The sequence below is a fragment of the Microcaecilia unicolor genome, chromosome 1, assembly GCF_901765095.1.
Source record: "Microcaecilia unicolor chromosome 1, aMicUni1.1, whole genome shotgun sequence".
Classification (NCBI taxonomy): Eukaryota; Metazoa; Chordata; class Amphibia; order Gymnophiona; family Siphonopidae; genus Microcaecilia; species Microcaecilia unicolor.
The window spans coordinates 600,410,907-600,438,636 of NC_044031.1; the positions used below are offsets into that span (position 1 = coordinate 600,410,907).

The window sequence follows — 27,730 nt, forward strand, 5'->3', positions numbered from 1 at the left end:
TTTAGGAAAAGTAGACTGGTTGAAAGATGCCATTGTGAGAAATCCCCAAGTTTAATTGTGCTTTCCAGAGATTTCTTAAATGTGCACTCTCAAGGGCGACCGAAGGCAATCTGCCGCCCGAGGCAGGGATGAGATGCCGCCCCTGCCCCCAGTCTAGCATTTCCCCCCTTCCCTCCTTAACCCTCTTGCCCGTGTTTACCTCTTTTTTTTCAAAAGGTGGCAGCAATTCCCATAGGTTACCCTGCCGTGGTGCCATCAGCACCAGCCTCTTCGCTACTGCATCCTGCCTCTGAAGAAACAGGAAGTTACGTCAAGAGGCAGGCCGCAGTGGGAGAAGAGGCCGGTGCCGGTGTCAGGCAGCCTATAGGAATCACCTCCGCTGACACTGCACTGCCGCCCTTTGGAAAAAAAAAAACCAAATAAGGTAAAGGGTTGAGGAGGGAAGGGAAGAGTGCCACTCCTGGAGCATGCCACCTGAGGCCCTCCTTGCCTTAGGTGGCCGCCACTGTGCACTTTATCCTGAGACACTGACTGAGGGCAGGTGCAGGGCACCATTCTAGATGCAGAGTCTTTCGCAATATCTTGCTAGGGCACCAGCTAAGTATTTACTCAGAGGGCAGAGTGCCACCTCTACAGCTATCATAATCCCTTCTTACAAATGGGCCAGTATTTAGGCAAAGGCAAAACAGGTTACTATTTAGGACTTCAAATGCTGAAGGCACCAAATACCCATGCTAAAAAGGAGCCTGCTCCCCTTTTCTTTAAAGGGGTATTGCCATGACATGTCAACCTGCTCCACCAGAATTTGAAATCCAGCACTGCTGCAGTGCTTGTTTTTTGGAGGTTCTCTCTCAAGTACTCATCAGGCATAAAACTGCTCAGCAACTGAGGTGCCATGGAATTCAAAAACCAAGGAACTATGACTATAACAATATTACCCAAGCTTTGAAATTTTCAGAGGCCAGGCCTTCTGCTCTACATTCAAGTAACTATCTCAGGGGTTCTCAAGCCAGTCCTCAGGGCACACCCAGCCAGTCAGGTTTTCAGGATAACCACGATGAATATGTATGAGATAGATTTGTATATAATGGAGGCAATGCATGCAATTTTATCTCATGCATATTTATTGCGGGGTATCTTGAAAACCAAACTGGCTGGGTGTGTCCCGAGGACTGGGTTGTGAATCCTTGGTCTAACAGAAGGGGGTAGTGGGTAATTCCAGTCCATGCCAATAAAATACAGCTATTTTGAAAAATCAGAGCTGTTTGTAGTTTTTGAGAACTGGAGTTGGTCATCCCTAGTCTAATAATTGGAGTCTTCCAAAGTAGAACAATGGAAACACAACCTACCTTCTCTCCTTTATCGCCTTTTGCTGCTGCTGTTCCTGGCTGGCCTTTCTCTCCCTAAAATAAAATTATAAAAATCAGAAGTTATAAACATGGAGCAACTGAAGTACTGATATGCGGTCTGATACTTGCCCTTAGGGCAAAAGGACCTGATATACTGCCTTTCTGTGGTTACATTCAAAGGGCTTTATGTATTATATACAGGCACTTATTTTGTACCTGGGGCAATGGAGGGTTGGGTGACTTGCCCAGAGTCACAGGGAACTACAGAGGGAATTGAACCCAGCTCCCTAGGATCAAAGTCCACTGACACTAACCACTAGGCTACTCCTCCATTTTCTTCTACTTTTATGCTTCCTACAAAATAGTAGGCATTCATTTTTATCATTCAGGTGGACAAAAAACAACCATAACATCTTAGTAACCACCATTGGTTTTTTTTAATGAGGAAAACAACAACTCAGCAGCAGTCATCAAAGTAGAACACTCAACCTTTTTAAAAATGTGAACAATTCTTTACGTAATTAAAGAGGTCCTTTTGTTATGGTGCATTGGGCAGTTAGATGGTAATTCCAGGCCCACCGGGGGGGGGGGGGGGTTTCCCTGGGCCTAGCTTCCAGAGGGAGGGAGGGCTGGTGCCAGCAGGTGGCGTACCAAGGGGGCGGGGCGGGGGGGGCGGTCTACCCCGGGTGCATGTCGTTGGGGGAGGTGCCGCGCACCTGTTGGCTCTTCGTTTTCATGCTCCCTTTGCCCCGGAACAGGTTACTTCCTGTTCCGGGGCAGAGGGAGCATGAAAACAAAGAGCCAGCAGACGCGCGGCACCCCCCCCCCCCCCCCCAGCGGCGTGCACCCAGGGGGGGTTCTTTTGCCGGGGGATCAGGGGTTCTTTCACCAGGGGGGGAGTCGTGCTGTTCCGGGGGGGGGGGGGGGGGCGCTGCACCCGAGGGGCGGGGCGCATCGGTGATCCGCCCCGGGTGTCAGCCCCCCTAGGAACGCCACTGGTGCCAGCAATGGAAAGGCTGCGTGATGCCAGCATCTTTTCCTCCCTTCCAACCCCTCCCCTTTTCTAATTGCCCTTAGGAGTGATTGAGATGGGAAGCTTCCAGTGGCAGGCAGAAGGCTGGATTGGTCTCCTGCTCTTGTGCCAGATTATTGTGCTATTGCATTAATTCTTCTGCTCTGCCAGCCACGGGTCCTTTCCTTCCTTCCTTCCTTCCTTCCTTCCTTCCTTCCTTCCTTCCTTCCTTCCTTCTTCTTGCCCAGTGGTGTAGCCAGACAGTCAATTTTGGATGGGCCTGAGTCCAAATTTGGTGGGCACAACATTTTCTCTGCCCACCTTACCCCCTCCTCAAAATATAAATAGATTAGCTAATGAAGATCCCCAAGCTCTGTCAGCTGAAGACTTTCTCTGAAGGTGGCCTGAGCTCCCTTTTACCAAGCTCGACAGGCAGCAGCAATGTCCCTAAGCCACTAATGCCAGCACCCCATGCATGCTTAGTTGTCAGTGGCTCAAGGATGCTGTCACTGACTGCAGAGCTTGATAAAATGGGCTATCTTTGGAGGAAGTCCTCAGCTGGGGAGGTTTGGGATCCCTACCAGTTATACAGCAATGGTAAGAATCAGTGTTAGACATGCTAGGGCTCAGGTGGGGAAAAAGGAGGGTGCCCCTCCCTGATCCTGTCTCCTCCCTGCCTTCCCTCCAATTTCCCCACCTGCAATTACTATCACACCAACAGACCCTCACCAAATACAGAACAAGGGATTAGAAATAAAAATATTTAGACAAAAATTGAACTGGAAACCTCAAAAAGTTAAACTTAGCATGTACTGCAACACTGGAGAAATAAAAACAGAAATGCATTTCCTTTTCTACTGACCACAATACAAAGACATTTGCTATGCATATTTCCCAAAGCTATAATATTTCATTTAAAACATTCAAAATAAAATGCTTTTTTTTACCTTTGTGGTCTGGACATTGTATTTTTCCATTATATTGGTTTCAGTTTTTCTTTTCTGCTTTCCTGTCTGTCATCTGCTAATTCTCCTTCAAGTGGCTGCTATCCATTTGTCTTTTTTTACCCTCACTATCCCTGTCTCTGCCATTTTGATCATTCCTCTTTAGTTCTTTTATTTTTTTCTTTCTGCCTCTCTGTCAACTCAAATTTCACCCTCTCTCACCCTTCTTCTCCTATTGAGGCTTCTTACAAAACAGGGTGCCAGCATCTGAGCTAGGGCCATTCCTCTTCCCTGGAACTCCCCTCAGGTACTGCTGCCAAGCCAGAACACTCTGGGAGGATCCTTGCTTGGGACCTCCCTGTTCTGTTCTGCCAGAGGACTTTTAACTTCCTGTTCTCTGCTTGAGCCCCGCCCTCCTGGCCAGACAGGCTAACAAACCTATTTTTAAGGTGACTCCACTTCAGTGAGGGTATGTTCCTAAGGAAACCCTGCCTTACACCACCTACTCCCTCACTAGCACCTAAATTTAGGAACCAATTGCATACACTAATATATAGAATAGGCACACTTATGGGCGTGAATGATTTCACAAATTGGCATTTACATGCAGATGTACTAGGTGCTATTCTATAAAACTGGTTTGCTAGTCACATGGGACTAGATTCTATATATAGTGACAGAAAAGTCTATGTGGAAAAAAATTATACCTAGGCGTATTCTCTAAAGTACGTCTAAATTTTATAGAACAGACTTAAATTTCCATGCAATATATAGAATACGCCGAACAGCTCTCCATGTGACCAAATTTGGTTGCACCCATTTACTTGGTGTAAATCCTGATGCCTAAATTAGGCGCAGATTGGGTGTATTTTATAATAATGTGTATAGATTTTAGAAACGTTCACACCCCGCCCATGGCATGCCCCCTTTTCAACTATGCATCTTAGAACTTAGGCGCCCCATGTTACAGAATACACTTAGCGAGTTGTGCGTGTAAATTTCAATGCCAATTAGTGCTGATAATTGCTTGTTAACATCCAACTAACAGTGCTGATTATCTAGTTAACCAATTAAGTTATGCGCATTGTTATAGAACACGCTTCAGTTTCCACGCAGATTTTCAGGCGCCATATATAGAATCCAGTGGATGGTGTGTAACAGCGAATGGGCTATAACAGTGAGCACAGCATGGGAATGTCATGGGCGTTCTGCCTAGCAATGTGTGCACCTTTTAAAAAAGTATCAAATGCGCACATTGTAGGGTGCACTTAGGCACACCAGTGTAAGCTGTCACACTTCAGTTTCGGTGCACCAAAGCAGCTTTGCACTATTCTATAATGGGTTAGTCGTGCCTGTGTTGGGTATTCTTTATAGAATAGCGCTTCAGACTAGATTCTATCTATGGTGCCTGAAAAGTCAGTGTATTAGGCGTGGTTTATAGAATATACCTAGCAGTTATGCCTGTGCCTAACTCTAGGTGCATCTATTTACAAGTAAAACTTGGTGTAAATACCAGCGCCTAAGTTAGGCACGAAGCAGATGTATTCTATAACTCTGCATGTAGATTTTCAGAATGCCCACAGCCTACCCATTCCACCCCCATCCACACCCCTTTTTTGGCAGTGCGCATTCAAACTTATGCACACTACTTTACAGAATATGCCTAGCAAGTTGCACTTATAAATTCTAATTAATATCAATTAGTGTCAGTAATTGCTTGTTAAGTGACAATTATCAGTGCTGATTGGCTTGTTAAATAATTAAATTGCATGCATGAATCCAGAATTTGACCAGATTTGCACACGCAATTTCATTCACACTATATAGAATCCGGGGGTTAGTGTGTATTCTGGTGCCCAACTTTGAGCACAAGTGCTTACACCAACCGAAACCTGGTAGAAATCCGCACGCAGCTCCCAAATTCTATAACACTGCACCTAATTCTTTGGAATTCCCCTGACCCACCCATGCTCCTCCTGTAGCCGTGTCCCCTTTTGGGTTGAATGTGAGAGGATTTGGGCATGGATCTTTAAAGAATCACGCACAGCCAGATCTGCGCTCAAATCTAAATTAGAGCCAATTAACGTCAAGAATTGATATCATCCAATTATTGATTAATGACTTGTTAACTAATTTTCTTGCGCATGGATCTCAGGATTGCACAAAACTTTGGGTGCCATTTATAGAATCCAGGGGCAAATGTTTTGGTTCTGCTCCTTGGCATTAAGAGAGTCTCTCTATTTATCCTACACCTTCTGGAACATAGTTTCATTTAGAAAAATGGTTGAAGCTGGAACATGGAAAAATGTGTGCATATTTTTCATTTATGCAGACACTTTTAAAATGGCTACCACAGTTGGGATTTTTATTTTCCTCCATGCGCCTCACTTTTCATTTGTCATCATTACATTTTGTCTGTCATTTAGACGCTCACAGCCAGATGATCAGAAGCCTTGCACTGTTCCAAAGAGCACTCTAAAAATAGCACTGGAACAGCGCTATGATCAGAGCTAATATCATGCAAGTATAGGCACACTATTATATCTCTAATCATAGGGGAAAAGTGCAGGAGGATTGTGCCTGAGCGATATTTCCACGCTTATTTGACAGGTCCAGGCTGTCAAAAGCCCGGACCTGTCAAATGAGGAGTTGGAGGTCTGTGGAACCACCAGACCTTCGCCAGCTGCCACCCCAAGCCCCCCCCCCCCCCCCTCCAGACAGCAACACATGGGCTGGAGGTCTGGCAGACCTCCAGTCCCCCAAACCCTCAAGATGGCCCGGGATCTGGAGGTCCAGTGGATCTCCAGCCCCCCTAACCCCCCAGCACCCAAAAAAGAATCCCTGGTGGCCCAAGTGGACTGCCGCTCCAACCTCCATCCTCTTTGGTGGTCTAGTGGAGCCCTTCCCCTCCCCCTGTACCTCTTCGATGGAGGAGGGAGTAGCACACTTCGTCCTCATCTAGAACCGCCTTCAAAATGGCAGCACCCTGCCCAGTGCATCCTGGGATGTGCTGGGTGGGCCTTCTCTACCATTCTGGGAAGCACTGGGCAGGGCAGGGTGCCACCATTTTGAAGGTGGCACTGGATGAGGAGGGAGTGTGCTACTCCCACCTCCACTGGAGAGATACAGGGGGAGAGAGGAGAGCTCTGCCAAACCACCAGGGAGGATGGGGCTTGGGGTGGCAGCCCACTTGGGCCACTAGGGATTCTTTTTTGGGTGTTGATGGGTTAGGGGGGTCTGGAGATTCACTGGACCTCCAGAACCCTGGGTCCTCATGTCCTGGACCTCCTACCCTCAATGTCGCTGTCCCAGGGAGCGTGTTGGGGCTTGGGAGGGCACTAGGCCACCAGGGACTTGATTGCTTTTGGAGGGAAGTTTGAGGGCCTGCAAGCATGCAAATGCATGCTGGACAGGGATCCCCATTCCTCCCCAATGTTCCGCAAACCCTAACACCAGCTCTGAGCTGGCATAAGGTTTGCTGCGGGAGCAGCACCAATGTGTGGCATGCTGCCCACTGAGCACTGGGGAGGAATAGGTAATGCCCTGTTTAGCATACATTTGCATGCTAATTATGTTCAGAGCTGGTGAGTGCATTGTTACATGTGGTCACCTGCTCTGATCATCAGGTGGGAGCAAACGCGGGTGCTAGTACAGTTCTACTGGCCTCTAATGCCCATGTTTGCTTCTGATCATCGGGGCATCAGTTACCCCAGTCTCACTGTCCAGTCATCTTTTTAACTTTGTGTCATCTACAGATTCAATGGCCCTACTCATCATCATCACCACTCCTTTTTGCAGATCAATAATAAGTGTTAAAAATACCAGTCCCAGCAGGAAGCCCCAGAGCACCCCACTATTTACCTTTCTCTGTTGAAAAGACTGACCATTTTGTCCTGCTCTGTTTATCTATCAACATTGTCTCTCGTGCCATTACTGTATAATCTTCTGAGGTGTCTCTCAGGAAGGACTATATCTGGGTTTTAAAAAGCTTTGGACAAATTTCTGGAGAAAAAGTCCATAGTCTGCTATTGAGACAGACATGGGGAAGCAACTGCTTGCCCAGGATTGGTAGCATGGAATGTTGCCGTTAATTGGTTTCTGCTAGGTACTTGTGACCTGGCTTGGCCACTGTTTGGAAAACAGGATACTGGGCTAGATGGACCATTGGTCTGACTCAGTATGGTTACTCATCTTCTTATGTAAAAATTCTCCTAGTTTAGCTTATTGGTACAATATAATCTTTAACAAACATCAAGCAACCTTATTGACTTTTTTGGGTGTATCTGTCACACCTTGCCCAAGCTGACCATTCCTATTCAATGCTGCCATTTTTAAGCAGATAGCACTGTAGCTTGTGAATGTACTGTACAAATAGCAAAAACGTTTTGTCATGTGTATGCATCACTAGGACTCGCAAAAGACCATTTGCATATGCGGAGTAACATCTATCAAGATCAGACTTATTGATGGTCAAAACATCCTGCAAAATTAGGAGCAATTACAGGGAGAAATCTTTTTTTAGTTAGTTTAATCACAGTACTAAATTTGGAAAGAAGAATGTCAACAGAATATACTAGTGACAAAGGAGACACTTGCCAGTTTTTTTTCTCAGAGATGTTATGACAAAAGCATGCATGACATATGACTGGCTCCATATTTTATTTTTGGAACTATCAAATATTTCTGTTCTTCAAAAGATACAAATAACACTTCCATCCCCCCTCCAAAACCATTGTAAAGGGGGATTTGTATCCTTTATAGGGCCTGATGAAATAAAATGTCAATATTCATACTGTTTTTTTAGCATAATTGTTTTTTACTTACTCATGCTTTATAAAAATGAGTCAATACCCGAAGCATAATCTACTTGTATGCAAATGCATCAGACATTAAGAAATCCATCCTAACATAAAAGCACCTTAAAACCCAAGTAAACATGTGTGCTAAACTTGGAACAAATCTATGTCTTATTGTGTGGTAAATACAGTTCTGTAAAAGAAAAAAAGGGGAGAGGGATAGTAGCCCAATGACGAGGCCTCTCCCTACTGGGAAGTCCTTAAGTCCCAGCTTGCACAAAGAGCCACACTGAGTGGGCCTCCAAGGGGGTCCTCAATTCTCTAGTGGACCAGTGGTGGTTATCCTTCCCCTTAAAAGGTTCTTGGCTCCCTCCCTCCTCAAAACCATGACACTCCAAAATCGAGGTGGGAAAAGATCGTCACTTGTTCCTTCCCCACTGCCTCCATGTTGGAAAAAAAGTGCACATGGCCTTTAGTGCTATATCAGAATGTACAACTAGGGGGTCAGCCTACCAAATAAGGAAGTGCCTCTTAGTTGGAAGACTGACTTTGCAGTATGCTGTGACACACAGGGCCAGACATCACTGCATTCCAACATGCTCACCTTTTCTGACTCTGAGCTCTAGGCAAGTAATAATCAGGCATATGAATTATTTCCTTGTTCACACTGGCTCACAATCTGGTAGTATTTGAGGTACTGAAGGGTGAAGTGACTTGGCCAGGGTTATAAGTAGTGCCAGTAGAAGAAGCAGGATTTGAACCCTGGCTTCCTTGCTTTGCATCCTGCTTCTCTAATATAGAGGTGCCAGGGCACAAGCAACTAGAAATCTCTTCTGTTCTTGAAGTGAGGGTGAGTTGGGATTTAGGGGGAGGAAGGGCTGTCGTAAAGGTTCAGATCTAAGGTTGAAGTAAAAAAAAAAGAGCCACAATGTAATGCAGTTTAATATTTGGAGTAATTTAATGGACCTGACCACACAACTTTGCAGTACAGTTGTTTTACTGTGGATTTTTCCATGCTAGAAACCTTACTAATGCCAATGTGGTGAAATCCTGAGTAAACCACTACAGTGAAGGATAGAGCAGATTATGACATCATCCTCTCAGTCACCTGGGAAACTCTTGATAAAAAGTTCAAGACTGGGAGTGACAGCATGAGAACCTGATCTCATGGCTTTCTGAAGAATTTTAGAAAATCACTCTTTTCTCTAAATGACTGTGGAGGTTGACTCTGTAGTGCTGTGTGAAACCAAGAGGACCCACAGGAAAGAGAGAGAGAGAGAGAGAGAGAGAGAGAGAGAGAGAGTGTGTGGTGATGATGGTGGTGGGGGTGGGGGGGTGGTCATCTGCCAGTCAGGCCTTAGGATCACTGTCCTAAAGTTTTCTGAGTGTCAAAATGAGCTTTAGAGAGTTACCAAAACAGTGCTTGATCCAGGAAGCCGTGGAAGTAAAGGAGAAAGAAATGGCAGTGAGATTCAAACTTTGGAGTATCAGGTGGGAGTCAGAGACCCAGAGCAGGCCTTGAGCATGGGTGCTTAATGTTGCTTCGCAAGGGCCTCAACTCAGTCAGGTTTTCAGGATTTCCACAATGAATATGCATGAGATCTATTTGCATACAATGGAGGCAGTGCATGTAAATAGATCTCATGCATATTCATTGAAGAAATCCTAAATACCCGACTGGGTAGCAGACCTCGAGGACCAGCATTGAGCCTAGAGGAAATTGGTTCTGGCTTTAACATTAGGCAGACCAGGCAGTCTTCTGAATGGACATCAAAGATCAATCAAAGCAAAACAACAGGTCCTGTCAGTCACACTGACTCACACACCCATCAGTGCACTTGTTCACTTATTATGCTTTTTGACAGGATTATTTTTAGGAGGGGTGATTTTGAGGCAATCATAGTGTTGAGTTTATTTATCAAAATCTCAGGGTGGGGAAAGAGGAGCCTAGGACCTAAGGATGTAAAAGTTATGTGAGGGGCAGAAAGCTTAAAGCTTGCATTGGCCCTGGCCTAGAGGACACCTAGAGCTATAGGAAGGGAAGAAGGGCATCCCAGAGTCAAAAGTATCTAGATGATAGGATCTAACCAGTATTCTGCTTTCTGTATTTTATGTTCCACATCTGTTGCAACATAAATGACCCCCCCCCCCCCCTTTTCAATATTCATGCCATTTACAAAGCACTTCTTTCATAATCATGTGATTTAGAACAGTGATGTCCAACCTCGGCCCTCGCCATTTCAGGTTTTCAGGATTTCCTCAATGAATATGCATGAGATCTATTTGCATACAATGGAGGCAGTGTATGCAAATAGATCTCATGCATATTAATTTGGGAAATCCTAAAAGCCTGACTGGATTGCAGCCCGACCCAGGTTGGACAACCCTGGTTTAGAAAATCTGTCCCCTCTCCTAAAAAATATCAGTTTCCTTGTATAGTTTTGAAAGAATATATCTTTTGCCCTAAATTTAAATTTTCTAAGGCCCTTAGATGGCGACTCCTGCTGTGAAGAACTAAGGCTGGTGCCGGGCAGACTTGTTTGGTCTGTGTCCCGTATATGGCAATCCAGTTTGGATGGACTGGAGAGGGCTTCAACAGCAACTTCAGTGGTTGAAACACGAAGACAGTGCCAGGCAGACTTCTACGTTCTGTGTCCCAGAAATGCCGAAGACCACGATCAAGTATTTTATATCACGTTCACTGTTGGTTAAATCATGAATTGAGAATGAGTGTGACTGTTGGGCAGACTGGATGGACCGTTCAGGTCTTTATCTACTGTCATTTACTATGTTACATACAAAACTATGCAGTGCAGGTAAACACATGCAACCTAGAGGAATGCCCTGCACGTAAATCTACCAATTAGATTTTGAAGTTCCCTAAGGAAGGCGTTTCACAAGCCTGTGCTTCTGTTCCTGGCCCTGTAGCTATACAGTTTCCAACAACTGCTGATCCAACAGCTAATTTAACTTTTCACACATCCTATATTAATTTTAGTGAAATCATTCATCTACCACAGCAATTACCAATTCACAATTCAATGACACTTTCTATAAGCTGTATCATACAGTGGGCAGTCTGATAAACAGTCTACAATGCTGGTATCTGATATCCCAAATGAACCACGGTGCAGCAAACTATGGGCGGGTGTATTGCTGTCTTTAGATCCTTTATCAATGGTTCAGTGATCACAACAATAATTGCTTTCTATGGTCAGAAAGAAAAGTATTGGACAGAGTAAGACCTCTGTATCTGTACTGACTCAAGGATTTGGCTCCCCCAATACCCTTCAGGTGAAATCCATTAAACCTCACTTCCATGGGCTGCCAATATATTAAGCTCTTGCTTATCTGTGAATCTGAGAGTGCCTTGCTTCCTTACACCAATTGACCAAAGAGGCAGGGTAGGGAAAAAAGGGGGGGGGGGGGATGAATTCTGTTAGTGAAGAATAGCCAACTTTAAGAAAAGAGACCACCAGAGAGGGTGGAATAAAAGGTATTATCCAAGGAGATCTTTGCAAAGAAGTTAAAGTTCAGGCAATTAAACACTGCAGGGAAGCAATTCTTTCTGTTCACCAGTGGTCCCTTTGGGAATGTTCTATTGATTTCAGGTGTAGTTGCTTAAATAGAGAGGTGTGGCAGCCATGTTAGTCCACTTTTAAAGGTAATCAATAGAAATAAAACAAAATAAAACATGGAAAAAAAATAAGATGATACCTTTTTTATTGGACATAACGTAATACATTTCTTGATTAAATTTTGAAGGTTGCCCTTCTTCGTCAGATCGGAAATAAGCAAATGTTGGTAGATGACAGTATATATGGGTGAAACATCAAAGTATTTCAGTGACAGTCTAACAGGATGGGGGTAGATAGGTAAGAGACAGGAAGAGTCGGGTAGATGAGGGACAGGGAAATATGCATGGAGATAGAAGGGTAACAAAGCAGTACAATTTTATGGTTTACAATGGGCTAGAAAACCCAGATCTTTGTTAACTCCTGTCTGGTGGGTGTCAAAATATTTAATCATTCTGACTTCAAAGGTCTTACGTTCCTGTATTGTTTTAAAGTTCCCTTTCAGGATTCTTACCATGAAATCACTGGTACAGTGTTCTGGCTTTGTAAAGTGCTGCCCCACAGAGGTGACATCCTGATTGGTACTAGCATTTTTCATATGGTGTCTATCCAGCTCATTTTCGAAAGTGATCGCCGGCCATCTTCCGACACAAATCAGGAGATGGCCGGTGATCTCCTGAACCCGGCCAAATTGGTATAATCGAAAGCCAATTTTGGCCGGGTTCAACTACTTTCCATCGTGGAGCCGGCGAAACATCAAGGGAGGGGCGTGTCGGTAGGGTAGTGAAGGCGGGACGGGGTCGTGCTGACGAGATGGTCGACTTCGCCTGATAATGGAAAAAAAAAAGCCAGGCTTGACAAGCATTTCGCTGGCTGTATTTGGTCCCTTTTTTTTTCACAACCAAGCTTTAAAAATGTGCCCTAAATGACCAAATGACCACCGGAGGGAATCGGGGGTGACCTCCCCTTACTCCCCCAGTGGTCACCAACCTCCTCCCACCCCCCAAAAAAATTAAAAAACTTTTTTTTGCCAGCCTCTATGCCAGCCTGAAATGTCATACCCAGCTCCATGACAGCAGTGTGTAGGTCCCTGGAACAGTTTTTAGTGGGTGCAGTGCACTTCAGGTGGACCCAGGCCCATCCCCCCCTACCTGTTACACTTGTGGTGGTAAATGGGAGCCCTCCAAAACCCACCCAAAACCCACTGTACCCACATGTAGGTGCCCCCCTTCACCCATTAGGGCTATGGTAATGGTGTAGAGGTGTGAGGAGTGGGTTTTGGGGGGATTTGGGGGGGCTGAAAAATGACTCTTTGAACACTCCTGTTCCATTATGTCTTGATTAATATTATTGCTATTATTATTTTTGCCTTATTTTTGTCTTTTCATTCAAAACATATTCAGAGGAATATTTCAAAATGTCAGTCAAGTTTGCTCAAAACAATACTACATTCACAGAGAATTGTTTCTGTGAATGGGTTCATGCACTAACAAATTTCCATTGCAAACTGACTATAGCCCAATGCATGGTAAATGACCTCTCAGATGTTTTATTATCTGCAGTCCTGCATATAACGGGCAGAGTTCTCATGAAATTCAAAAACAAAAATCATAGTTATGCCCATATTTTCCATACATGAAGACATTTTTTTTCAAATACCATTTTTCAAAGCAAAGAACCTAACCTTATTTGATGGTTATTGTTGTTAAAATTTTAAACATGAAAGCAGGGGAAGGCCTGGTAGATCTGCAGTTCAACTTGAGAGACCTGAATTGGATATAGGCAAGCTGTCCTTTGCAACGAAATGGCGACTGGTAAACCTGATGTCGGTGCTGGGCAAAATAGTGGAATCTATTATAAAGAATACAATTACTGAATACATAGACAAACATAGTTTAATGGGACAGAGTCAGCATGGGTTCAGCTAAGGAAAGTCTTGCCTCATTTGCTTCATTTATTTGAAGGTGTGAATAAACATTCGGATAAAGGTGAGCCGGTTGATGTAGTGTATTTAGTTTTTCAGAAAGCTTTTATAAAGTTCCTCATGACTCCTGAGAAAATTAAAGAGTCATGGGATAGGAGGCAAGGTTCTGGTGTGGATTAGGAATTGGTTATTTGACAGAAAACAGAGGTTATGGTTAAATGGTCATTTCTCTCAATGGAGGAGGGTGAACAGAGGAGTGCCGCAGGGATCTGTACTGGGACCGGTAGTATTTAACATATGTATAAATGATATGGAAATCCCTGCCAACCCCAACTCACCTGTACCTTGAGACAGGAGAAGGGAGTAGCTCTCTCTCCCCCTGCGAACATCGCCTTCAAAATGGCGGTACCCTGCCCGGTGCATTGTGGGATGTGCTAGGCAGGGCTTCCCTATCATATAAGGGAGAAACTCCCTCCTTCTGCCTCAAGATACGGGGGGGGGGGGGGGGGGGATGGGTTGGAGTTGGCAGGGGGCTACAACAAGGGTTCCTGAGTCCAAGAGTAATTGTTAATGCCAGAGTGCGTAAATTAAGTAGTATTTGGTTCAAGAGGTTAAGTGCCAATACTATTGGTGTTTGTTTATATTTGCTTTAAGAGGTTAAGTACTTGTGTATAAGAACTGAATATCTGTCTATATATAGATTTGTGTAAATAGTTAAATAAAGCCTGTTTAATTTATTAGCTAGCCCTATTTACAGCAGTCTTCTTGGATTTTTCCTGGAGGGAGAAGAGGATAATCCCACCCGCTAACACTTTTCTTCCCCAGGTGGAGGCATCGAGCGCCAAGTAAGTAAGGGACCGATGGAGACTGCCTTCAGGAGGCTCCAGTTAGGTCAGGTCCTGAATCCAGGAGCGCCCAGTAAGGGGGTGCTATAACTGTGTACGTCCACTTTACCCACAGATGCTCCTTATGAGCTTGGGCAAGTCCCTTACCCTTCATTGCTTTCAGTACCACTTTAGACTGTGCTTGAATAGGAACTTGCCTTGAGTTCAGGTTTGGAAAGTTGCACCTCATCCCAGCAAGAGCCCTTATTCCATCCACACATGCCATTTGGAAAGAGGAAGACTGCCAGCAAAGTGATGCAGTTCACGGACAGACATGTTTGGTTAGTCCCGATTTCTTGAGCTTACATCCCAATGCACCATGATATCCATAGACCCCGCTTCCATCTGTGCAAATCAGTACTGCAGTTACCATGATGCATTAGAACGGAGTTGGCAGAGATAGACGACTGATTTAAAATCTCTCTCATTGAACAGGGTCATTAGACATCTCTGCTAGAAAGAAAAAGCACGGCCGACCAAAAAAGAAAACTAACATGAAAATAATTGTTATTTGTATCCATCAGGAAGAGGTCCGTAACAAACCCTATTTTAAGAGAGATTCCTGTTACTCTGAGCTGGAATCTTCTGGTGACCAAATATGGACATCAGACCATATTTGAATTTTCAATTTCCTTTTCTCTATGCAGTGTGTGTTACAATAAAATATCTTTATTCTATGACATTATTCTATTTAGTCCCTGCAGTGCAGACTGAATTATTGCTCAGATATGATTAGTCTTCTAATGATATCAATACATTTTATTGGTTGATGCTAGCAGTGCACACATACACACTAATATAGTTTCACAAACACGCAATACACATCAGGCACAAATCAACTAAAAAACAAACAAACAGCAAAATCTTGCATTCTTTCCAAGCCAGTAATGTGTAAGATTTTGTTTGTGATTAACTGAGGCTGGAAATGTTCACTGTGGATTTATGACCCCTCCAGAGTTATGATCTCCTCACTCAGGGGGCACAGTGGCAAGCCGGGGCTTGTTTCCTCTGTCTGGAAGCTCAGCCTGGCAGCTCCCTCTGTGCTGGAGAACTTTCTAATCAACCAACTGGCAGCTGCTTGCATTTCTGAAACTGGCTGTCTTCAAAGGGTGCTCAGCGAGACCAGTGTTTTCTACCTTTACATCAGTCAGGTTTAATTACTGGCATAGAACCAGATCAGAGGTTCTGCAGTGAAAACAAGGCAAACTACAGATGATATAAGCAATTCCAATAATGCCGTTGCTGATGATTTATGAAAGACCCTACGGAAAGCATTCCCAGTATCAAATACACCACTGTTTTGTTTATTGTACGTTGTTTATTAAAAATTGACTATATTGCTTTTAGGGGTCCTTTTATTAAACTGTGTTAAGCTGCTAACGTGGGGTTTTTGGTGCAGTAGACAGTAGCAAGGGATTACGCTGCTGCCTCCTGTGCTAAAAAGGCAGTCTTTGAAGTAAAAATCCCACATTAGCTGCCTAATGCAGGAGTGGGAAGGATATGGGTGGGCAGGAGTGGGAGGGATATGGGTGGGCAGACATGTGGCCACCTGTGACAGGCAATGTTTAGGTCAGTACTGACTGTTAGCTGTCACAATTGTTGATAGCACAAGAGAGCTTACCACCACCTCAAGAGGAGGTGGTAAGTGTAGCTGCACTGCTGGCATTTCAGTAGTTCAGCTACAGAATAAATGCTGCTGGTATTGCTGCCCCCACCCCAGTGTCCCCAAAGTATTGATGCAACAACTCCAATCACCCTGATGTGTTGCTCGACCCCCCCCCCCCTCAATCTCCCCAAAGTGCTTCCCCAACACTGAATCTGCTCCCGTTTCCAGCTTCAGAAATCAAAATGGCCACCATGATCCCTAGTAGCTGTCTTGCAGCACTACCACTAGAGGTCAGCCTTCCACAAATCTCCATATTTGGAAGGCTGATCCCTAGTAGTAGTACCATGAGACTACCGCTAGAGGTCATGAACAGCACCTTATCACGACAAACCCTACGCAATCGATGCGTTTCACCAGTGGCGTCTTCAGGGGTTTGACTAGTTTCACGCTCCTCCCTCGGTATCTCAATGAAATCTTCTCATATCAACGTATTATCGTGATAATGTGCTGTTCATCTATATTTTCCAATGGAAGTAAAGTTGGAACTCAGGACGTTGATATGAGAAGATTTCATTGAGATACCGAGGGAGGAGCGTGAAACTAGGTTGGAAGGACTATATTAAACAACTTATAAGCAGTTTGGGAAAATCTGACCAGAAAGTTATCAGTTTGGAATAACTATTCCGTATCGGAGGATATAGAACCTATTTGAAAGGGATATTATAGAGAAAAGGAGGACTTCCTATACAGTATAGAGAAAAGGTTGAATATGAGATAAGTTGTAATTATATCCTGAAAACATAAGGGATAATTGATTTTTTTGTATTCTGCGACTCTCCAGAATCTTATGTATGAAATGAGTAATTGAATGAGAAGAGAGGTTGCAGTAATAGAATGATAGTGGTTGAATGGAAGGATGCAAGAAAACCATAAAAACTAAAAACATATTCGATTTTTATAATATTTTGGTGAGGATTATTATAAAGTGTATGAAAATTGTAAAAGAGTGGTCACTAGATTGTTATTTAATTCAAAAATTGTGACTAAAATGAAATAAGGGGTTCGCATATAAAGAGAGTAATGTACTTAAGTATATCAGTATTGCCATACTGGGAAAGACCAAAGGTCCGTCGAGCCCAGCATCCTGTTTCCAACAGTGGCCAATCCAGGTCACAAATACCTGGCAAGATCCCTACTGAATAAGCATGAGATAGATTTGCAAACAATGGAGGCAGCGCATGCAAATTTATCTCATGCATATTCAGTGTGGATAGCCTGAAATCCAGACTGCCTTGGTGTGTCCTGAGGACTGGGTTGAGAACCTGTGTTCTAGTGAAAGGAGGGTAAAAGAGACCGAGAGCCGAGGAATAAGAGGTTGAAGATGCCTGAAGAGAGTGAGAGGCAGAGTAGAGGTGGAGGAGAAGCCTAACGGTTAGACCAGCAGGTGGAGAACCAGGAAAAGACAACAGAAAGAGACTGGGTCTTACACAGACTGTAATATAAATATAATAAAACCTAAATATATCATAACAATCCAAATAATATGTTTATAAACAATATAGAAAGATAACAAAGACTTCATAAAACCCTGATATGGCCATGTTTCACCATGGGGCTGCATCAGGGACAAATATAACTGCAATAAAAAGTAAAACATAATTCCATTAAGAATTTTTTAATCTTTCACATACAATCAATGAAAACGTATTCAATAAAACATGCATACCTAGATGAAAATAGCAACATTGGTTTGTCAATCATGTCAAACCTACCATAGGGATCTGCTATGATCATTCAGTATATTAGAATCCACGTATTACACACAAAATACTATAAGGAAAATATTATATTGATTTTACCTTCTCTTCTTTGGGATGTTGTGATATATTTGAGAACCAAGGAAGCAAGGATTTAAAGTCCACTGAAACCCTCTGGGCACATGGAAATATTCACTGAGCAGTAGGGGTTTGATGCCTCAACAATTTTAGAAGGCTGTTAGCGCCTTCATTAAATCTTTTCTATAAGTTGAATAAACTTTTAAATATTACCAGCCAGCTTTGTTGACAGTTATACTTGTTTTGATTTTTTGGGGGGAAATGGAGGGAAACTCTATCCAATAACACCTTTGTTCCTTAGGTAGATGCACCAGATACAAGCATTTAGGCTCCGATGCTCAAAATGGGTAGGGGCAGGGCCTGCATTTTCATCTCTGCCTTTTCGGTTAAGCCCTCCCTTTCCAAGCCTCTGTCCATTGTGGATGCTCTCATTCTGCATGTTTCTACACTCTCCACCTTTTTCTATTTGGCTGTCCTTTATCGTACGCACCCTCTTTCTACTGTCTCCTTTGATGAGCTCTCCACCTTTCTTGCAGAATCCGTTACTCTCATTTCACCTCTTCTTCTGGTAGGAGACTTCAATCTCTCCCTTCTACTGCTGATGATTACTTTTTCACCCTGGTTTCCAGCGCTGGCCTATCCTAGCATGTAAACTTTTCCAATCACCTCTCTGGCCACACCCTCTACTTTGTCTTCTCAGCCCATGCCTCTTTTTTCCTCTCTGCATTTTCGTCCCTCCCTCTCCCCTGGATGGATCATTATCTTCTCTCTTTTGTTCTCATGTCTTTTCTTCCAGTGACCACCCCTGATCCACCTTCTGCTATTTTTCACTTTGTGTCAGACACCGCTGCAGACTGTATCACTTCCACATTGTCCTCTGTTCCCCCCCACCCCTGTCTCCTGCTTCTTCATCTTCCTGAGCTTCTGACCTGAATTCCACATTTAGCCAGTTTCTCTCACTTCATGCTCCTTCCCTTCTTAGCCACCTTGCGTGTCAGCTACGCTCCCCTCTCTAGCCCTCCGCCTGCTCAAGATGTAACTCCGGCATCTGGAACGCTGATGGTGCAAGTCTTACTCCTCCTCCTGCCTGAGCCACTACCAGGCACATCTCCAATCTTACCGGGTGGCTGTCACTGCTGCCAAGCACAATTATTTCGACAAACATGTTGCTTCATCCGAGAGTCACCCTCAGGCCCTCTTTTGTATCTTTAATTCCCTCTCACCATCATCTACTATCCTGCCCTCTCATGACATCTGATTCCTTGCCAAGAGGACCTACACAAAGTTATCTTCCCTATATCTAGTATTTTGATTCTGGTAACAGACAAGGCAAAGATTTAGTGGTTTGCTAATCCTCCGTGGGCATGAGGTCTTTGTCTTTGCTTATGTTGTGTTTAACGTAAAATAAACTAGCACTTAAACCTACACCCAATGGGAACTTCCTGTTTCTAAATGTCTAGGCATTTCTGTTGGTATAACCTGTTTTCAATGATGGCCACATCCTTGCAGATTTACAAACATTGCTATAAATATGAAATGACCACAACCTCCAACTAAACATACACACGTGTACATACATACATATATATAAATATGTATATAGATGTTTGTACTGTGGTTTTGTGTGTGTTTGTGTAAATATTGGTTGGTGTTTTATGATGATAGAGGCTGAGCCTACCCAATGGGGTCTATAGTTGACAATCAGTTCTAAACAGTCATCAAGGCTATAATGAGACCTGAACTTTTCCCTCTAAATAATATATTGTTTTTGCTCTCTTTTCACATCTTTCTATTTCATTGACGGGGATAAAATGTATTCTTTTCATTTTCATGTTGCTGTAGCCTCTGGCCCATCATCTGATTGAACTCAGGGGCTCTTTGGAGAACTCAGGAGCCATCTAATAACCAATGCTTCTGGGTTTGCTCTTGGTAGGGAGAACATTTTTCCAAATCCACATTTAAATTACTGGTTCAGGCACTTTTGATTTTATTTATTTATCTATTTCTGCATTTGTACCCCATATTTTCCAATCAGGTTCTCAGTTCAACGTGGCTTACAATTTACTACAGTTACACATGTTACGTGGAGGGGCATAATCAAACGGGGCCGGCCATATATATGGGCGGCCATCTCCAAGGCCGGCCCCGGAAAGCAGCATACCCGACCGTATTATCGAAACAAGATGGCCATCTTTTGTTTTGATAATACGGTCGGGGCTGGCCAAATCTCAACATTTGGGTCGGCGTTAGAGATGGCCGGCGTTAGAGATCGGCGCCATTGGTTTCCCGCCGATAATGGAAACTAATGGCAGCTATCTCAAACCCGGCCAAATCCAAGGCATTTGGTCATGGGAGGAGCCAGCATTTAAAATGCAGTGGTCCCCCTCACATGCCAGCATTTCTAGCAAAGATAGCAACAAAGGACATGGTGAAGCTGCCCTGCTTGGATTAAGCTAAGTAACTCTTTAGCCATTGCATTTGGCATGCTTGTTGTATGCTTTACTAGGCAAGAGTGGGTATGTAAGTGTTTGCCCTTGCTATTTCAGTTTCTTTGTTAAACTTTAGGGTTCTTTTTCCTCCTGTGGGGGGGGGGGGCTTCTTTTAGGTAGTCTTCTTTTGGGCTGGGGTCAGTTTGGGTTAGTTTGGTTTTTGGTGTTCGTTTAATTGTTATTTACAAGAGGGAAAGAGAGTTTTTCATCCCATTCATTTTTCTCATGTAGTATGAGTTTTTGCGTCTGGGTTTTTTTTTTTTTCTCTTTTTCCTTCTTAGTAGGAACCTATGATATTAACCTACTCCTGTTTATACAAGGTGTTGTGAATATTTAAGTATTGTCCCTTGTTAGGAGGTTTGAGGTTCCATTTGTGATATATATGCTTTGCAAAGGTTGGAATTTTTTTCCATCAGTTTAAAGGGACACCTTCAAACTAACTTTATACATATAAATCAAATTCCTCTTATTAGGTTGGGTTATCATATTGGCTATGACATCGAGGCCTCTTTTTCCTCCTTTTAAAAAAAGGTGTACAGCGATACTTTTTTATACCACCAAGGTCTAGCTCGTCTGGGTTTTGATCACTTCTTTATTGATATTTAGTGTGAACCAGAATCAAACGCAATACTCAAGGTGAGGTCGCACCGTGGAGCGATACAAAGGCATTATAATATTCTTGGTCTTATTTTGCATCCCTTTCCTAATAATTCCCAGCATCCTGTTTGCTCTACCATTTGCAGTAGATTCCTCCGTGAATGGACGAGGCCCAACATCACAGAGCAGTTTCTAACTGTGTTAGGCGGTGAGAGTCTGATATGTACAGGCGGGGAGATGGATCTTGGGGTGATAGTATCTGAGGATCTGAAGGTGACGAAACAGTGTGACAAGGCGGTGGCCATAGCCAGAAGGTTGCTGGGCTGTATAGAGAGAGGTGTGACCAGCAGAAGAAAGGCGGTGTTGATGCCCCTGTACAAGTTGTTGGTGAGGCCCCAACTGGAGTATTGTGTTCAGTTTTGGAGGCTGTATCTTGCTAAGGATGTAAAAAGAATTGAAGCAATGCAAGGAAAAGCTACAAAAATGGTATAGGATTTGCGTTACAAGATGTATGAGGAGAGACTTGCTGACCTAAACATATATACCCTGGAGGAAAGGAGAAATAGGGGTGATACGATACAGACTTTCAATTATTTGAAAGGTATTAATCCGCATATGAACCTGTTCTGTAGATGGGAAGGCAGTAGAACTAGAGGACATGAAATGAGGTTGAAGGGGGGCACACTCAAGAAAAATGTCAGGAAGTATTTTTTTCACGGAATCCTGTTCAGAAGGAATGGAACCTCAGAAGCTTAGCGGAGATTGGGTGGCAGCACCGGTGGTGGGAGGCGGGGCTAGTGTTTGGGAGGCGGGGATAGTGCTGGGCAGACTTCTACAGTCAAGGTCAGGTATAAAGTAACACATATGAGTTTATCTTGTTGGGCAGACTGGATGGACCTTACAGGTCTTTTTCTGCCGTTACCTACTATGTTACTATGTATGTATGTACAGGTAGGCACTCCTTTCTGTGCATTGCTCGGACACGTCTGTGGATCACACGGAATTCTCATATTAATACATACGAGCTTGTTTTCATAGATTTGCGCTGTGTTTTTGTTCGCTGCTTCTGTGAACAGTAAAATCAGTGCCATGACCCCTTATGCATTAAGCGCACAATAACATGTGCACTAAACTGGCTAAAACGGGTCTAAATGAAATGTTGCAAGCCCTGTTTGCTTTCAGCATCTTCCCCTCAGTCCTGTAGAACAACTTATTCATCCACAGCAGAGAAAACCTTCTATCTATATTATTTTCTGCTTTTTAATATTGAAAGCAGGCAAATCAGTCTTTAAAGCAGGGGCGTATCTGTGTGGGGCCACGGGCCCCCGTAGACTTGGCCCTGGACCCCCCTATCGATGACCCTCTCCACCGCCCCTCCCGCCGCCAACCTGCCATCGCCTATCTTTGCTGGCAGGGGACCCCAACCCCCGCCAGCCGAGGTCCTCTCTTCCGTTGCAGCAAAGCTTCCTGTTCTGAATTTGAAACTGAAGGAAGCTTTGCTGTGAAGAAAGGACCTCGGCTGGCCTGGTGGGGGTTGAGGTCCCCCGCCAGCTTTGCAACGGAAACACCTCGGCTGGTGGGGGTTGGGGTCCCCCGCCAGCTTTGCAACGGAAGGACCTCGGCTGGCGGGAGTTGTGGTCCCCCGCCAGCAAAGGTAGGTGACGGCAGCGGGGGAGGGTTGGCGGCGGGAGGGGGGTGGAGAGGGTTGTTAGCAGGGGGGGTCAAAGGTGGTGGCGGGGGGGCATCCGGCAATGGCGGGGGGGGGGGGTCGGTGGCACCGGGGGGGGGGGCTAAAATGTGCCCCCTCACTCTGGCTCTGGCACCCCTCCCGCCGAAGTCCAGATACGCCCCTGCTTTAAAGTCCAGTATCTGACATCTAACAATGTGAATTTCCTCTGGAAGTTTAATGCAGTGGGATTTCAGCAGGGTATCAGAGCCCTAAAGATAGTATAAGTTAAAGAAATAGGAATAAATATTCAACAGACAGTGGTGAGCAATTTTTTTTTATCAGCTACTGGCTTTATGCCCAGAAGTTCAATAATGGGTCATGTCTGGGCACTGGCATTGAAAATCCCGGTATGTGAAGATGGACTGCACTTATCTAGTTAAGGCCAATATTAAGCCCTCTACCAGTAAATGAAAATGGACAAGGATAGGACTGTTTTAAATGGTCTGATTTGTCCATTTACCTTATGCAGTAAAGTGCTGAATATCGGTATTTAACCACGTGTCAACTCCATTCCGACTCTGCTCCTAGACCACCCACAAGTGTTCATTATTATGTAATGTGTTTTGCATGTTTCTGCATGCATTTGCATGCTTTACATCTCATGTACCCATGGTAAATTAAGCTAGCGTACTTTATGGTGATATAAAACAAATAATATTGCTGTTTAACATGTGTTAAGAGGCAAATACCCCTAAGAGCTATCTTGATAAATAACTTTCCACCTGTATGGGCGACTTTCTAGCAAATCAATGCAATGCAAGTTAAAAAGAAAGAAAAGAAAACAAAAACTCCTGTCTAGAGCGCTGCAGGATGTGGATCTAAAAATATCTTGTGCCTAGTCTGTGGGACCTGTGGTAAATCTGGAAATACACATATTTCATTTTTAATTCACAACCAGAGCATCTTTCTTCTCTAAGAACAATAATAAGACTCAGATTCTATCAGGCATGGAAGTCACTAACAAAGCAGTTACCCCCAGGCAACTGTCATCTTCCAGCTCCAGCTCTTGAGATAAATGAGAGCAATAAACCAGTTCCTTTAATTTTGTCTAATCCAGACTGACTCTTCAGCTTGTTATCTTCCTCCTCCTGAGGAGAAGTTGTCAGAGGAGGAACATCTTGGCAAATTTATTGTATGTCCAATAAATATATTTTAAATAATTTTCAAAGCAATACCATCTTTGGCACTGAAAAGCCAATCCCCTGTAAATCTGGATATTTTTGTTGTTGTTTTTAAAAAATGATCAATTATAGCAGGAAAAGAGATAACAAAAAGGAAAAAAAAGCATTACTGCAGAAACCATATATCCAATAATCCACAAGAGGAGAGAGGAGAAAAATTATCATCAAGATGTTGTAAACTGCTTAGCAGTACTGCGCTGCAACTGGCAGTATATTAAGCCATTATAATAAATTTTAGAGTTCTCCACATTTTCCAATCTGTGACTTAGTATGCAATTTTTCTTAATTTGAACATAGTCCACAGAGTACAGTACGGTTGTCCGACCCTCTAGATAGTGAATTTTCTTCAGCATAGTACAAACATGGAGGGCCCTTTTACAAAGCAGCGGCAAGCCCAATGCAGACTTATCGCATGCTATCCTGGAACTACCACCAGCCCAACGTGGCCACTGGCGGTAGTTCCGGCTCAAGTGCGCACATTTTTTTTAATGGCATGGCGCTAACCTGGCGGTAATCGGGCATCGCTGCTTGGTTACTGCGGGATCCCTTACTGCCACCTCAATGGGTGGCAGTAAGTGCTCCCCGCTGCATGCCTATGTGGTAAGAGTTTTCTTACTGCATGGCCATTTTTTAGGGTTTTTTTTACGTGCTGTGGTAAAAAGGGCCCTGTGCATGGGGAAAAACAGCCCCCGTTGCTACCGCTGGGTCCTTTTTCCTGCAGCTTAGTAAAAGGACCCCATGCTTACGAGCTTTTCTAACAAAGCCTTTTTTTGCACATTCAGAATGAGAAAGAATTCTAGCACCAAATTCTATAATCATGCACATAGCATTCATTTCCCTCCAATGGCCACACCCCCTTTTGAGTTCCACATGGTTCAATTTACGCACATTGGTTTATAGAATACGCTTAGTGAGCTATATGTGTAAATCCTAATTAGTGCCAATTAGTTCTAAGGGGAGGAGGAGGATCTAGCAGGAGGGACTTGCTTTGTTTCATGTGGGTGAGAGGGGAAGCAGGCATCAGAAAAGGGGTCTCTCACAGCATTAGGGTGGTTGGGGGAGGGAGGGGATCAGAAGGGGTGGTTCTGAATGTTCTAGGGGGTTTGAGGGAGGGAGGGGGATGGAAGCACTCCATGCCTTGACCATGATGTTAACTGAGCACCGGCATGTATTCAGACTACTGCCTGATTGACTTTGCTGCATAAAGTTAGGACAGCCTTTTTTCTGTCTTAACTTTATGCACAGTGGCTAGCTAGGACTGAATGGGTCTGGGTGGAAAAAAATTAAGATGGGCCCCCTATAACATCATCTCTCCCAAGGTAGTGGAGGCCAGGAGGTGGGGGGGGGGGGGGGGGGGAAGAGAAGGAATCCCTTCAGAGCTCAAGTATACAAACCCTGCAAAAAGCAAACACATTTCAGCCTTATATAGAAAACCTTCATGATAATAGAAATTGAAATGCAAGACATCAGAGATGTACATTTTCCAAAGCTGAAACAAGAAAACTCCCATGCACTAGGAGAGTAGAGGATGTAATACTTTCAACACAGAAAACATTTTGTGAGGATAATAGTTACTTTCAGTTATCTAAGCTATGGCACTACCGTACCTAAAGCTTCTAAGGCAACAAGAACTATGAGCCTACCATACACTATCATTATGCAATCAGAGCAGAGCTCAGTCCAGCAATGTTCAGTGCCAGATCCTAATCAAAGGACATCCCCAAAGGCAGCTCTAGAAAGGTGTGTTTTCAGGGCCAACTTAAACTTCGAGAATGATAACTCAAGATGGAGGGGGTGTGGGAATGAATTCCATAAAGATGGAGCCTCACAATAGAATGCTGATTGTCTTGTAGAATCAAGTGTTGCTGCCCTTAGTGAGGGAAGCTGTAAACTCCGATCATTCAAAGATCGGAGGAGTCTAGGGGGTGCATACTGTGAGATCGTGGCAGACAAATAAGCTGAGATTCCTGAAGATAGAATTCTATGGTAAGAATCAAGACCTAATGCTAAGATAGTTCACTGGAAGCCAGTGGTTTTGAAGAAAAAGAGGAGTAATGTGATCGTATTTCCTAGCTTGAGTGAATACTCGTAAAGCTGTGTTCTCTACAGTTTGTAATCTTTGAAGAAGTGTTTGTGCAATACCAGTGTAGTCAGCATTACAATAATCCAGTCGAGAGGTGCTAACTTTTCCCCATGCTTGCTCCCGGATTCTATATATATTGAGCCTAGAGGTTGGCACCAAAATTGGCATGGATTCTATAGCAATGCGCATAATTTAACAAGTTTAACAAGCTAATGAGTGCTGATAACAGCACTTAATACTCAATAATGAGCACTAATTGGCACTGATTAGAATTTAGGCACACAACTCACTAAGCGTATTCTGTAATGATGTGCGCCCAACTTCTAACATGCACAGGCAAAAAGGGACATGGTTATGGACGGGGAAATGGGCATTTCACGGGCATTCCAAAATTTAATGTGCTTAGTTATAGAATATGGCCTAGTGTGCCTAAATCTATGTGCAGGAATTTACACCAAGTTTTCGTTGGTGTAAATGGATGTGTGTAGATTTAGGTGCTGAAATATCAACTAGGCGTATTCTGTAATCGAAGCCTAAGTCTAGGCACCAATTATAGAATACACTTAGTCACTGATTTCAATGCTGATTGTTTTAGGCACCATATATAGAATCTCCCCCTAGATCCGTCCCTATTTCCACCTACTTTTTGTGTCCCAAAATTTAGGAAATTATTAAAAATTTGAGGTCCTCAGCCCTAATAAACTTGTAAAGAGGTCAATTTAAGAGTATAACTTATGGGGGCCCTTTTATTAAAGGTCGTTAATCCCTTAGGGCCTCTTTTACTAAGCTGCACTAGCATTTTTAGCACGTGATAATATTTAGGGCACGCTAAACGTTAGCGACGTCCATGGACAGTAAGAGAGAAAAAAAGGCCAGTCTTTGTGCACTAATTGCACATTAATTATTTTTTCATATTTTTGGGAAGGGGTATGTTGTGGGTGGGGAATGGGCTTGGAAGCATTTTCCATCTAGCGCATTCGCATTAGTGCGTACTAACCGGATAATGCAGAAAACGTGAGAGCATTTAGTGCCTTCTAAATGGAGGTGATACATACTCCCATGTTCTTTTTTTTTTTTTTGCAAGTCCAGTAAGCTAATAGAAAAAATTAGCAAGGGACTTGCAAAAAAAAAAAAAAAAGATCCATTTAAGAAGTCCTAATTACTAAGGTGGTAAATCTGGGTTTAGCACACAGGAAAGTCCCCTGTTAGCACCTGCTGTGCCCAGATTTTATCACCCTTTAATAAAAGGGCCCCACAGTTAGGAGCATAATTCTTTTGAATACTAAGCCCACAGGTAACATGTCTCTTTCATAATTCCTCCACAATCTACATGGTCTACTTGGATTCTACTTTTGTTATTTTGCTTATTGTGCATTCCAAAATGTATGATACAGATATTCAAATATGATACAGATATTCAAACATTTGAAAGGTATTAATCTACAAACAAACCTTTTCCAGAAACGGGAAGGTGGTAGAACTAGAGGACATGAATTGAGGTTGCAGAGGGGCCGACTTAGAAAACAATGTCACGGAGAGGGTGGTAGATACCTGGAATGCCCTCTCGGGGGAGGTGATGGAGAGGAAAACGGTAACGGAACTCAAAAATGCGTGGGTTAAACACAAAGGAATCCTATATAGAAGGCATGGAACCAAACAAGTTTAGCAGTGATTAGATGGCAGCACCAGTAATTGGGACGTAAAGCCAATGCCAGGCAAACTTCTA

The 27,730-nt window shown here is 43.6% G+C and overlaps 1 protein-coding gene across 1 annotated transcript in view; it reads right to left on the bottom strand.

The window, feature by feature from the left end:
* COL22A1 (collagen type XXII alpha 1 chain) overlaps window positions 1-27,730 on the bottom strand; it is a 743,309-nt gene that overhangs the window by 398,939 nt on the left and 316,640 nt on the right. Inside the window, exon 12 of the mRNA XM_030219538.1 lies at window positions 1,350-1,403. Coding sequence (XP_030075398.1) covers window positions 1,350-1,403 — 54 coding nt within the window. The remainder of the gene's footprint in view (window positions 1-1,349; window positions 1,404-27,730) is intronic.